General features: G+C 42.8%; 1 protein-coding gene across 1 annotated transcript in view; it reads right to left on the reverse strand.

Annotated features, from left to right (window-relative positions):
- Positions 1-15,396, reverse strand: part of LOC146812678 (cadherin-like protein 26) — a 391,422-nt gene that overhangs the window by 152,761 nt on the left and 223,265 nt on the right. The window contains exon 7 of the mRNA XM_085619785.1: positions 13,024-13,155. Within this exon, the coding sequence (XP_085475911.1) occupies positions 13,024-13,155 (132 nt within the window). The remainder of the gene's footprint in view (positions 1-13,023; positions 13,156-15,396) is intronic.

Below are 15,396 nucleotides of genomic sequence, written 5' to 3' on the forward strand. Positions count from 1 at the left end.
TCACAAGACCACAAACGATAAAAATCCACAATACTGTACTTAAAGTGGTAGAACTAGCTTAGTTCTCTTTAGATGTTAAAATGCGACACTTTGAGTTCAATGTACCTTAGGATGCGTAACGCTATACAATGAAAGTGTTGCAGGGAAGGTGATGCGTCGGTTCCTTACACGCAGGAACGGTGATGCGTCGGTTTCGTACTGCTCTTCCGTGGCGGTGCGGCTAGCAATGCCGTGATGCGATGAAGATCCGGTGTGTTGAAACAAAGATGGCAGCTTCTTCTTGATGCGACACGCTTCTCTGATGATGTGAGACGTCTCGACTCGATGCGACAGCTGCAGCGGCGACACCCTTGTTCAGTGATGTGGCTATGGTGGCGACACTCTTCTCCGGTGATGCAAGACGCTTCGGCTCGATGCGACCGCTGCAGTGGCGACACCCTTGTTCAGTGATGCGACGACAACGGCTGCGGCATGCTTCTCTGTTGATGCGAGGTGCTTCTGCGATGCGATTCGACAGCTACAACGGTGACACCCTTGATCAGTGATGCGGTGGCTGCGGCGGCGACATGCTTTTTTGATGTTGCGAGATGCTTCTTGCGATGCGATGCGACAGCTACAGTGGCGACACCCTTGTTCAGAGATGCGACGCAGCGGCTGCGGCGGAGACACGCTTCTTCTTCGTGAGTCGCACTTCCAGCTCCTTGCGACACGCAGTCCCTCAGAAGGCCCAATACAGCTGCAGGCAATTCCAAAGATCTCTTGGGGAGCTGGTGGTTGAAGTCTGTTGCCCCTAAGCTCTTTTCTCAAGCCCTTGGAGATCCTTCACAAGTTGAATAAAGTGCATACAAAGTTCCTTTCTCCTTTCTTGGCAGTCAGACCAATCCCCAAGCAGCACTTCAGCTTAGGGATAGTCTCTCCTCAGTCTCTCTGGTTCCTCTCCTCAGCAAAGTTCTGGGGTCTGGGTCCCCCTTTTTATACACAGTTTCTCTTTGTTCTCTGAAGGCAGAGAGGCCTTTGCCTAGTCCAAACCAGTTCTGGTCACTCCTGGAGCACTTTGTTGACAAGGCTCCTTCTTTCCTTTCACAGTGTGGGTCAGGGACATCAGACACACCACAGAAGGTGGTAGCCAGCATTGTGGAGGTAAGGCACAGCCCTATTCAGGTCCCAGGTGCAACTCCTCCCATCCATCTGTATGCAGATCTCTCTATTCAGCCCTGTGCTGACTCACCCTGTCTCCTGGAATCCCCCAGCCCCTGTCACTCAAACTCCAGACAAGGAATACACAACCTAGCAGAGGCAGGCTTGGATGGTTAGACAAGAAAATACCTACTTTCTAAAAGTGTTATTTTCAAACACAGAATGTTAAAACCAACTTCACTAAAAAATGTATTTTATCATTCTGAGTTCAGGCAAACTAAACTCGAATTTCTACCATGCTCTCTGAGTCAGTTAGGATTATAAGGTGTAATAATCAAACTGCCCATTCTGGTCTATGGGGAACAGGTAGCCTTGCAATAGTGAAAAACGAAAATGGCTGTAATTCACTATTAGGACATGCCACACACATCAGTGCTTGCCCTACCTTATACTTACAATGCACCCTGCCCTTGGGCCTACCATAGGGGTGACTAATATGCAGAAAAGGGAAGGTTTAGGGACTGGCAAGTGGGTGCACTTGCCCAGTCAGCATGGCAGTACCAGACTGCACACAGGTTCTGCAATGGCAGACCTGAGACACACTTTTACAGGCTGCTTCTGTGGGTGGCACAACCAGTGCTGCCCACCAGCAGCATTTGATTTACAAGCCCTGGGCACACTCTGTGCACTATACTAGAGTCTGACCAGTAAATCAAATAATCCAAAAATGGAGTCACTAATCCATACATCAATTTGCAATAGGGAGAGCATATGCACTTTAGCACTGATCAACAGTGGTAAAGTGCCCAGAGTCATAAAACCAAAAAAACAGGTCAGACAAAGTACACGAGGAAGGCAAAAAGTTCAGGGATGACCCTGCAAAAAGGGCCAAGTCCAACACATCGGAACACTGCTGTACATAATTTCATAAATACATTATTACAATAATGTTCTACCTCTAAATTCTTGAAAGGATATAGTGGATTAAATAGATGGAAACATATCAACAAAATCGAACCAGTGTATACCCAGAAGACATTCCCCTCCTTAAAGACATCCTAACGGGATGTCAACCCAGCCATGTAATTGGTGTATCAAGGCCACTACAAGTCTTCTTTTTACTTTAAGGGAAGTTACATTTTGCTACTAACATCTTCACAGTCAAATTAGGCTGTGCTAGCGCCACCTACTGGATGCCTCCCCATGCAACAACATGGAATGATGTTGGAAATGCATGGAAGCACACCAGTTTCTTTCAAAGTTTAGGTGTTGCATATTGGAGAGAGTATATTTTACTCTTATACTAAAAGTTGCTGAAAACAACATGAGAGCAACAAAAAAATAACAACTTTTCTAACAGATGTCTAAAACCATTATAAATACAGAAAGCTCCATGAAATCATTTGAGAAAGGATACAGTTTTCACTGCTGATAATACCATTTATATCCCATGTATATGCAAAATGAAAGAATGAGATGCATAATAGACCACAACATATAAATTCCGTAAGTTGCAAACATGAATTGGTATGCATAAGTCAGCACACTATTCTCTTTATATGGAGCCAATTTACCAGCATTAAACGGTTTATAGTATCTAACACATATGGTTATCCATGTCTGATGCCAATTAGCTACTGTCAGATTCTGTGAGAACTGTGGCGTAGCAAGGCGGGTGGGGGGCATGGGTTGCGGTCCACCCCAAGCGACACAAGTTTTGGGGGTAGCGGCCTTTCCCCCTCACTTACCTGCAGCCATGGCAGGTCGGCCGCTGAGGAAATCGCCACCCCCCAACTCTCACACACGGCCACGGAGTGGCAAATGCAGGTACCGCCACATCCCTTGAAGCGCATCAGAAAAGTTAGTGTTTATTTTCACCCAGAGAAAGAAAGACAAGATCAATGACCTGAAAGAGGAGTAACCAAGCCATTTCCAAGATGGTGGTCTGTTCATGGAACCTCTGAAGTTCCCAATCCAAGATGAAGTCCAGACTTTTACTATGATGTCAGCTGTTGTTTGAATCATATAAGGAAGCAGTTCTGAGATTTTTCACTGATTTTTGCTTTTCACAGTTTCAACTTACCTTGGATCTTCTGCTGGATGCCTTTTGCCTGTCTCTTTCCTCTTCCCCAGTGTCCGGGGAGATTGGAGTCTTGCTATTTACTACTGCATTAATCTTCATCTTCCTACAAGAGCTAAAGATTGTCAATGAGCTTCTTTACTCTTTGTGGCATTTTCTCTCTGGTACCTTCTAAAGGAGAGCTGCATCTTTCAGGTGATCTGTTCTGTGCTGGGTGGTACATTTGCCTAATGGTGTGGAAGTCACCTTTTCCTCCAGCATTCAAGAACTCCTGGTTGTTTTGGGACAGGGCCGGTTCTAGGGCAGGGCGACCGGTGCGACCGCACCGGGTGCTGACTTCGGGTGGGGGCGGCACGTTCCTGGCCCCTAGTAATGTTCAGGCAACAATAAAAATGTCAAGATAACTCCAGTGATTAATGTTCTTCCTGGAGAGAGAACGGGTTTTGTCTAGTGGAAGGTTTGACTCATCTTAAGGCAGCACAGAGGATTAATGTGCATGCTGCAAAGAGCATGTACCATTCAGATCACAAAGTGCATATCTTGTAATTATGTCAGTAGGTTACTGCTTTTGTCTGAGAGATCATTTTGTTACTTGCAGTTTCTAAGTTATAATCCTAGCATAGAACAGTGAGCTCTGAACCGTTATCAAAGAGCAGCATGCAAACAGCACGATATATATTAGAGCTTTATGATTTTTCCCGTCTTTCGGTATCCAATTGTTGGAATAAAGGTTCATTTGGATAGAAATCCTTTCTGATTTTTAAAGGGAACCCTCAATCATGGTGTCAAGTTTTAAATTCTGAGTTTGTGCTTTTCCAGACCAAGCACTCTTAAACTATCCTGCCTACCAGTATGGATGACATGTGACTCCTTTACTTTGTTGTCCTCTGGCTTACGTAACATTTCCTGAATACTGATTTGCACACCTTTGATTGATTGTGCTCTCTCCTTAAAGTGTGGTAAGATTGGCTATACCCAATTGGCACATTTAATGTACTTTTAAGTCCCTAGTACAGTGGTACTACCTGTGCCAAGGGCCTGTATATTAAATGCTACTAGTGGACCTGTGCCACCCACTTAAGTAGAACTTTTAAACCTGTCTCAAGTCTGCCATTGCAGCCTGTGTGCAGTTTGAAATGGCCATGCCAACCTGGCAAAATAAACCTTTTGCCAGCCCCCAAGCATTCCTGTTAAATACATATAAGTCTCCCCTAGGGTAGGCCCTGGACAGCCCAGAGGGCAGGGTGCAGTGTATTAAAAAAGTTGGACATGTACTTTTAAGTTTTACATGTCCTGGTAGTGAAAAACTCGTAAATTCATTTTTCACTACTGCAAGGTCTACCTTTCCCATACGATAACATTGAAGTGACCTAATTACAGTTAATAAGCCGTTATTTCCAAATGGGAAAAGGTTACCAGTTTGTGTTTGGTGTCTTTGGAATTGTAATGAAAAATCCTAACTTATGGTGAAGTCAGATTTTAAATGACAATTTTGAAAAAGCCACTTCTGAAAAGTTGGCATTTTCCTGCCTTAGCCATTTCGTGCATGTCTCTGGGCCACATGACTGGGTGTAGTTGGAAGTGGTGCTTGGTGTATTCCTCCTAGACAGCCGCACAAAATAGTAAAATTAGTTGTGCCTGGATGTGCTATCGCTGGCAGATTGAGAAGGCAGAGCTGGGCACAGCCCTAATTACATTTGAATAGGCTGTGTCCTGCCTCCACACAAATCCCTGTAGGTAGTCTGGAGCCAGGAGAGGGGAAGCAGGAGGCCTGGGGACATCAAAGGGAAACCTTCAAAACCTGCTTCTCGCCACTTCAAAGACAGAACTGGGGCCCATACCCAGCTCTTCAATACACTTCTGGACCTGTGGATATTCTGCCAGGAATAAAGACTGCTGTGCTGCATAACGGCTGCCACTCTTCCAGACAGCAGCTTTGAAGGACTGCTGCCATGTTGTGCTGGTCCTACTGTCCTCTTGCCTGGGTGAGAAGGGCTGTACCTGCATCTGTTGAACCCAGGACCCCAGAGCCAAGGGTCAGTTGGCTGGCCTCCTGACTTAAGCTTCAAGGACAGATTGTCCAACAACCTCGGACCCAGGACCCGGACTCTGACATCTGTTAGTCTACCCTGCCAAGTGGTGCACCCCTAGTCCTGGGCCCTTAAAAGTGGGTTTATGTGATCTGCCAGCCTCTGTAGATCCAGCTGAACTAACACACCACACCTGCTGCCTGTTGCAACCCCCAGCAGAACTGATGTTTTGTTACTGCTGCATGGATCACTCCATTGCAAAGACCTTAATTGCAGCCTCATCGGAACCGCAGCTGCACGATGTATCCTCAGCGCAGGCCTTCGCATCTCTTGTCGTCATCAAGGGTGCCGTAAGCCTCCACATTGCAGCAGCCTCGCAGCTCCTCAGAACAGCTGCATTGCTCTGACTGCACAATGCATCCTGGACACCTGAACTTTATATTGCAAGCCCCTGTTGACAGGATTCTTATGGATGATGCAGGCCCACTCTCCCTCGTGGTCAGCCTGAACTTGTGACGTTGTCCCGGTCCGAAGTGACCAGATATCCACAGTTGACTTTTTGTGCTTTTTGACTCAATTTTCACTGAAATCTTTAAAATTACATATTTTCTGTACTTCTGGTTGGATATTTGTCATTTTGATCTTGTTTTACTTATCACAAATAGCTCTATTATTCTAACTTGGTGTGGGATCCTATCCGTGTCGTGTTTGCCACTTTATTACTGTTTGAAGTACTGTCCAAATACTTTACACATTGCCTCTAAGTTGAGCCTGACTGTTCTCTGCCAAGCTACCAGGTACCAACCTGCTTTGCTTTTCTCCTAGCTGTAGAAGCAGCACCAAGATACCCACCGGCATTCGAGCGCTTATAAAACCAAACCCAAATACGGTTGCTCCTTGACCAGGGCTAATGCCCCTGTCAACTAACAACTAATTCCTTACCGGTAAAAATGTCCTGTATGAAGTCTGAGAAATTGTGATTAAAAATCATCTTTAATGGTAAAGGTGTATTTTAAGTTACAATTTTAAATAGGCCACTTTTAGAAAGTTTTAATTTTCCTGTCCTGGCTATTTGATTCCTGCAGCCTGTTCCTGGGTCACATGACTGGGTGTAGTTGGCAGTTGAACTTTGCCCTTGCCTCTCAGACAGCCACACAAAAAGGGATTAGGCATTTTTGCATGGGTCATCACTGGCAGGATGGAGGAAGGCAGAGCAACTAAATAGGCTGGGTCCTGCCTTCGCAGAAAGGATTTGGCACCACTGCATTGTTGAGGCAGCCAGCTAGGAACCAGGGCATGGGAGGCAGGAAAGCAATTTCAAGAGAATTCTCTAGAAGCATCTCCTACATCAAAGAAGGCACCAGGCATAAAAATTGGATCCTCAGATGCACCTTTTAGTTCACTTTCTAGACTTGTGTAAGGACTCTCAGAGGACTGCCTGCTGCTGTCTAATTCAGAAGGCTGCTTTACTGCACCTGGATAGGATAGATCTGCTTACTGAAGCCTGCCTTGAACCCTCAGAGGCCTGGACTGTTGCCTGAGTCCTGTTCCACCTCTTGAATCCAATTTTACCAGAGTGGCTGCAAAGGCCAGTTTGCTGGCCTCCTGATCAGAGTCTCAAGGATAGAAAAGGCTCAAACCACCATAAACCTGCACTTGCGCCCAGCCTGAGTGAGTTCCAACGCTACAAGTGGTGCTCCCCAGTCCTCGACCATTGTGATTGGTGATAAAGGTGCCCAGATAGCCAAAATCCCAAACTTGGAACTAAATATTTGGCTAAAAACTGCTCTGAGAATCGGGAGGAGATTGGGGCCAGCCTGCTTCTCTATCCACCAAGGTGCATCGCCGGTCCGCCTGACTTTGCAGCAACTCGTGCTCACTATACCACTGGATTCAAGCTAGCCTGGCTGATAAAGGGTGATGCTCTGAAACCGGTCCCAGGATGGTTGTTTATGGTGCAGGGAGGACCTGGCTTGGCAGTTCGGGCTGGACTGCTCCCACAAGGAAGAGGGTCAAGAATGATTTGCATATGGCTGGGTCCAAACTGGGGTGGTGTGATGAGCAAAAGAATGATGGATTAAACCCAGATCCTTGTGACTGGGGGTGAATGTTTGCATTGTCCAGTATTGCGTCCATCAATTGTTTCTTTTGCATTTGCAGCAACTCCCTCTACGTTCCCCTCCACAGCAGCAAGTCCTGTTTAGTGGTCCTTCACAGTAGGGGTCTCCGGACTTATGGAACTTTTGTTGGCTAAATCATCCAGCTTCATCCCACTGCAGGGTTCCATGTTCCAAAAAGGAGACTTAGGGCCAGATTTATCAAGGAATTGCATTGCTCTTGCATTCTGCAGGCTGATGCAAAGGGAATCCCCAAGTCAGATTTACCAAGCAATCTGAGGCCCCCATTCATCGCCTTGCGCTGCCTGGTAAATCTGGAGTAATGTAGGGCAGAGCAAGTTGCTGCCATTCATTATTCTGCCCTGAGAAGGCGCTACATGTGTGGTGTGTGGGTTTTCCCATGCATCCACTTGTGGATTTTGGTGCATGTCCAGATTTACCAAAACCTGTGAATGTGTCAAAATTCCCAGGGGAGGTGCAACAAGAAGGAATATCTTTAATTCTCCCGGTTGTTACCTCTTTCTAAGTTTGCTGCATTCTACAGCGCACTTACAAAGAAGGAAATACCTCAGAGGATTGGTTTTCTGCAGGAATATGTCCCTTCCAGCACAAAAACAAACCTGCCTGCAACACAGACACCCTTGCAGAATGGCACAAGGGTGCCTGCGTGGGCAAAACAGGAATGCGCCTTATATTCATAAATATGGCACATTCCTGCCCTTCTCATTTTCACGCAGCGCAGCAAGACAACTTGCATGGACGTTTGATAAATCTCACCCTAAGTCTGAATGTGGAAATCTTCATCACAAATTCGTCCAGCTGCTCCCTGACAATTTATTTTCCTAATTTGGCGTAGTACTGTTTTTGTGCGTTGTGTTTTAATTTTAATACTGTTTGTGTGCTGCATGCAATGCTTACACATTATTTTAAGCATGACCGCTTTTGGGCCAGGCTTCCAGAGGGTTAAGCACAGGTTAATTTAGTGACTTTAGTGGTCACCCTGACAGGGATTGTGGCTGTTGCTTAAGCAGGGTTAACGCCACACTCAACCAACAACTCAATTTCTCACATAGGCTTTGCTAAAAAACTGTTGTGCATGACATGTATGGAAAAGTACAAGCAAGTATAGCATGGTGTTCTTGGTGTCTCCAATTCAAGCATTCCATGGAAAGCCAGACATTTTACTTCTTATAATGTCACCTTAGTCTACTCTGGACTAAGCAGCACAAAGTGGTTCTGGGCTTTGTTAAGCTCTTTGTCATTTCCCAGTTGACTATTCTTCTCCACATTTATTGTATATTTGTTTAAATATATGCAGCTTCCCTAAAGCTTCCTATTTTTAGCCGTATTCATCCATTGGCATATGGCTGATAATTACCCAGTGATTGGGCATAAAGGTGTCCTGGGCTACTATATTAAGATTTTTACTTGCTGCTGTGATCACAGCACTTATGTTTTGGCTGTCTTTTGTTTGCTGTAAAGTGGCATGGATTCTTCCTATTTGCTAAACTACAGAAACTAAGGGTGGGTCCTCAAATCCATTACAACTCTGAAGTGTAGGTTGCCAAACTCTCGCTGTGTAAATGTCCAGAGTAAAAATCATCCATGGTTTACACTTGTAAATGCACCTCTCACAATAAAAAGTAGATCACTGGTATTAGTGTTCAAAATCTACAGAAATCCATTCTCAGATGTAATTTAGCGATGCAACTGTATAGGGAATCGGTGTTTTTGCAAGTGAAATTTGTGAGTCATTATGACTCAGAAACCGTATGTTTGAGCATGATGCATTTTAAGTGGTAACTGTGTGTAGGGCTGGACTGGGAACCCAAAGCAGGCCTGGCAATTTTTTCAGACCAGACCCATCGGGTGGGGGGATGGGAATACAATTGTGAAGCATTGCTGATCTTGTTACCGGATGCTAATCTGGCCCCCAGTTACGAAACCGGCCCTCAACACTGCAAAACCAGGCCCCATACTTCTAACCTCCCAGGTAAATGCCCGATTCCCGCTACGGGCAACACGGCCATGACAGTGTGCAAACTATAAATGCTGGCCCAGAATGCATCAGAGGTTTCCACAATGGCTGCTCTGTATGTGATTGCGAAGATGATGCAAATACTGGCTGTTCAGAAGAGGAGGAGGAGAGGAAGGAGACAGGAGAAGATATTTAGAATCAGGCTTACCGTTTTCCAAAAGACAGAGGAGGAAATATTTGAGAAATACAGGCTAAGTAATGTAGTGACATTAGATTTAACTGAAATGTTAAAACCAACTCTTGAAAGCAGTACTCAGCGCAGCAATTCCATCCTCACCCATGCGCAGGTATAGTGCTCACTATGGGCCTCATGTAGGTGGCATACACTTTACCGATTCTAAAATACCGAATCATACCGATTCGGTATTTTAGAATCGGTAAAGTGTATGTAGGTAAAAATTTGGTAAATGATACCGAATCGGAGTGAGTCGGAAATTATCGAATCGGTATTTACCGATTCGGTAATGAGGCATACCTTCCCATTGATGGGAAGGTATGCCTCATTACCGAATCGGTAAATACCGATTCGGTAATGGGGGGAACACATGCAAGGGTGGCAGGGTGTCACATTGACACCCTGTTGCACCCCTGAAACGGCCATGTGTGCACATGTGGCACACATACATGCCCTAAGGGCATGTATGTCTGCCACATTGCACACTTCTAGGCGCTCTGAAATGCATTTCCACATCCATTCTATATTTACCACCAACTATTAGTTGGTGGTAAATACCGACTCCAAACATCACCCACACACTCCCCCTACATCTCATTTCTGTATTCGGAATTTACCGAATCGGTAAAATTACCGATTCGGTAATTTTACCGATTCGGTAAATTCCGAATACAGAAATTGTCCCCCTACATACCAAAAGCCTAAATACCGGTCGGTAACGGTATAATTACCGAAAATCGGCCGTTACCGACCGGTATTTGGCTACCTACATGAGGCCCTATATCTTTTGGCCTTTGGCAGTTACCAGGGTTTGATTGCTGTTGCTGATGGGGTGTCAAAAAGTAAACCTTTTTTCAAGGTGCCATGCTCCAAAAGATCAACAGGTTCATATACCTACCCAGGAATGCTGAGGAAATTCAAAGCACGAAGTTAAAAAATTTAAGGTTGCCACATCTCCCCATGTCATAGGGTGTATAGATGGAACACATGTTCCAATTTGTCCTCCAGCCCATATAGAATACCTGTTTAGGAAAAGAAAAAATACCCATTCCCTTAACATACATTTTGCCTGTGATGTAAATAACGTAATTACTGATATAGTGTCACAATAACCAGGGAGCACCCGTGACTCCTACATCTTCAGGCACAGTGGAATACACCGACTCCTGCAAATAGCAGAGTTTGATGATTGCTATTTGTTACGTAATGTGATGCAGTACAATGACACATATGATTGTATGTATCAAATGCAAATTTTAAGCATGCTCACACTTATGTTTTTGGTTCCAGGTGACAGTGCGTATGCCTTAAGGTGTTGGATACTGACACCTTACTTAGATCCAGCAAACCAAAACAAAAGGTGTTATAATAGTGCTCATCGACACACCAGGGCTGTGATAGAACACACATTTGGCATGCTCAAATCTAGATTTTGGTGCCTTCACAAAAGTGGAAGTGCTTAATAGTATGCTCCTGAGACAGCCTGCAAAATGGTGGCAACATGTGTCATATCACATAACATAGCTACCAGGTGTGGACTACCCATCTCTATGAGTGAAACGGATTCCAAAGATGACGGTCTTGAGACACCTCTTCAGCAGCCTCAAGACAAAAGTACAGCAGTGGCGGGGAGATACTGATGGGACCGCATTGCAACAAATTACTTTTTGAAGTAAGTTATATGTGACAGTATACTGAATGGATTTATGAAAGTAGATTCCATGCAGCAAACTAAAGCAACCTGTATTGTCTGGCTACTATTTCAATTGCTACGATATTTTTAACTGTATGACATCCTAATAGTTAGAAAAATGCAAGTTGGTTACATCACCAAAGTTACAATTGCACACCAAAAAATTAAACACACTATTCTGTGTTCTTCAATGCCTCTTGCCATTACGTCCCACATGGGTTGACCCTTCTTGTTCTCCACTATGTGTATGGCAGCAGAGCACATGTATCAGTGGCAGAGATGCTGCTTACGCTTGATATGTCCTCACTATTTTGAGGGGCATCTGCAATACCACTTGCTATTTGTGCATTTTGTTGCACCTCAACTACAAAGGTGTTCTGCCCTAAGCCCCTTGCAATGTCCACACTAAAGTGTCCCATTTCCACTTGCAGGGATACTGTTCGTGTACATAAGGTGGAAGTGGCATTGGCATCTCACACATTGAGGTCTGCTTCACTCAATCTATCAATGGAACAGGTTAGCCCATTAATTCTAGCCACAGTGCTCTTGTCTCGTCGTCTTTGATGGGCATGACCAACCACCAGTACTGCCATCATTTTTCAATAGCTGTGGTGAGATGCCCTTTTTTGTGCTCATGTTAGCCAATTGAGTGGCAATAGTATCAAGTCCAAATGGCATGCACTGCTACATGGTCTGCATCTTTTTTTTCATTAGGTTAATCTGCTTATGTTGCAGATGTGGATTCTGTTACTTCGACACATCTTCAAATTATCACAAGCCAGTGATCTACTAAACATTAAAAAAAAATAAGTATACAGACTAAAGTTGTGTGTTCACTCTAACTGCAATATATTTTAGTGCCCTGCAGGGATACCTGGACATCCATGCCCATCTTTGTATGTACATTAAAATCATTCCTTGCCATCAAAAAGCAAGGACTGTGTTTTATGGTCTCCCTGAATGATATTTAAATCTATCTATAAATTAAGGTGCCACGCAAGTGTTATGATTTTGAAGCCCTTCATGAAGATTAAAGAAACAAAATCAATTTTCCTGGGTCCACATGAGCTGCCAAGCAATCTCAGTTTCTATAAAGCACTCCCTTTCATGTTTAAGGTCATAATTCATACCCCTTTTTAGAAAGTAATCTAGGAAATATCATTAGCAGAATCAAGTCACTGAATTTTCAGCCAAGCATTGCTAGAAGCATCTTTCAAGAACATAAACTGAGACAGTACAAAACACTTGATACATTAAATTGCATAACACATTTGAAAAAGAGTGGTAAAGTTAAACCTAATTTACAGATTGGATTGCACCAACCACTTGCACCTACGTTCAGCAAATAATTACTATTTTAACTGAATAAAGTTCAAAACGACAGCGCACAACTTAACCCTTATTGAATGAAAATTAATCTTTTAACAAAAGATGCATGGGATTTTAATTGCTTGGCCACAAAATATTTTACATGCTTCCTTAAACAATCTGAGAAAATTAAATCTGGGAAATTTAGGAAAGGGCTGGAACCAACACAATTTCTCACTAGTCACATACCTTTCCCTAACTTCTATGGGCATCAACAGATAGTAAATTGGCAGGCTTTCACTAGTCATAGAGATGTTTGCACTATATTTTACACCTTACAAGTATATCTGCACATATATGTACACAGAAAATACTGACCCATGCATAATTTAAGCACCGATAACACATGAAGATCACATTTGTATAATGATTTAAGGATACTCACTGCATCTGCTTTCCACGTTGGTTGGTAGTTATTCCTGTCAACGACAAACACTTGCACCTCACACGTTGAGGTCTGCTTCACACTTCTCCCATTATCTCTCGCCTGAATAATAAGCTTGTAACTTTTTGTGTTCTAAGGCAAAACACAGTGAACCACATTTTATTCTTTGTTATACTCCTTCATGAAGAATCGCCAGATAGTTTTGTTAATTGAAGATCATCTACAGAAAGATGGTGGTTGTAAAAGAGTTCCGAAATATCATGATTTTGTTTTCTATATTTTGTTGTTTTCACTGTTCTGGGACTCAGTAATATTTTCTGTATAGTCCTCTCTGCTTGAGCTCTTACTTCCCAATGAATGAATGGAAAAAACTATTGATGGGTCCATCCGAGCATAGTTGTATGACGGTACAACGCATGTTAATACATTTTGTGCCTTTGCCACGCATTTTTCTGCACGCATGTTTTTGCCGCGAATATGCATTTATGACAAATGGCAATACCATGCATTGTTTTTAGATTTAGAAACAATGTATTTGTGGGGGGGAGACCCCCACCCACCCCCCAACCTACCTTAAATGTGTGGTATTGTCATGCATTGTAAATGCATATTCACTGTAAAAATATGGGTGATAAAAAATGTGTGGGAAGTCCACAACAAGGTAAAAACCTAGTTGTAAAGGCTGTTTCGGATCAGGCATCATCACAAGCAATACTTGCACTGAAGTTTCAAGGGATTAACTCTTTGCTTCATGAAATTTGATTGGAGGGTGTTACTAAATAGTCAGTGAAATTCATTGATTGAATTCAGTGGTCTCTGACAAAGTTGAGCCTTGCAATGCGGTGATAAAGAGGGAAAGATTAGTAGATGTAGATTCCTACACCCATAAAACTTAAAAACCAGACAGTGCTGAATGACTCCAGGATGAAACCAATAACATGTTAAGATTCTCTTTCTAATCTTAGAGAACAGGTTAGCTTGAATTTTAGGTAACTTTTTCATATTACAATCTTGACTATTCCACAAGGATTCTGAATGTTGCTACAATACTATTTATTAGCCTACTAAGATTCACTCACACCCAAGGCAGTTCTATGACTTGTATATTAACTTCAAGCAAAGGCCATAGATATTTAAATTGGGGGTGTGCAAAGTTAGCAATATTGGACTTTATTATCACAATAAATTGAGCATGATTTATCTTTCAGCAAAGGTCATTCCCAAAATAGCGACTTCCAAAGAAAATTGAACTTTGCCGACTTTTAAAGTTTATTTTTAAACTTCAACAACATTTTCAAATCTGAAATGTTTTTGAACAAAAAAGTGAATAGTCCTTTAAAAGTAGGTTATGGAGATACAATTACAAAATTGCTTTTTTATGGGAGAATTTATTTACAGGTTAAATGTCTATTGAAACGTCATTAGAATAAAATGTTGTCTGCAGAAAAATATTAACAAACATTGCAACATCAAGAAGCTGTAAAGTTTTGAATTGAACCCAAGTTAATTGAAGGACTTTTAATTAATAACATACCTGTTTTTTTGTGATGGCCACAATGCAAAAAATAATTTACTACATCAAAAATTTAATCTTTCACCTCTCAGCCCTGCGCCATCTTTCAAATACTCAAAAGAAAAAGGTATGCTGTTCTTAAAGGGGACAAAAGACAAGGAGGGGTAGGTCAGAGAAAAGGAGCCACTATGAGGGGAGTAGTTCCTTTTTTGAAATTGGGCCCTCACATGTAAAGCAAGTGTGTGCATTTGAATACTAAACATTTGTTGTCCAGCAATAATTATTTTGCTGGTGGAGAATGCTCATTCCAAATAACACTGTGAATTCTGGGACAATTCCCATTCCTTACTCATTACAGAAACACAATGGGCCTGGATGACAATTGGATGTAAGAGCAAGTAAAACATTACTCCTGTAACGCTTTTTTGCATACTCTTACATGCGTTTCTGAAGTGGCTCCAAAACATTTAAAATTGGAGTAGTCAGCAAATATTTCTATACATATAGTACAAATAGAAAGTACTGTGACCTTTTAGCACTTTAATTAATAGGTAGCTGGGTTTTCTGGGGTGATTTGCAAAGGCATGGAAGAATAATTAAATGGCCAATCAACCACTTCTGCTACTCATAATCATCACTGTATCCTTAAATCAACTATAGACTAGATTATGTGTTCCATTGTTTCAATCGCAGTTGCAATGCATAATGTTTATGAATACCCACATAGTATCAGACTTGTGTTCCCACTGCATTTTGAGTAGCAAGCCAGTCACACCATAACACCTTAACACTCACTAAAAATCCTCCATTAACAAGGGACCCAGATCAGTCTACTACAAGGCTAAGCCAGAGGGTCAATT

This window comes from Triturus cristatus, chromosome 7, assembly GCF_964204655.1.
Source record: "Triturus cristatus chromosome 7, aTriCri1.1, whole genome shotgun sequence".
Taxonomy (NCBI): domain Eukaryota; kingdom Metazoa; phylum Chordata; class Amphibia; order Caudata; family Salamandridae; genus Triturus; species Triturus cristatus.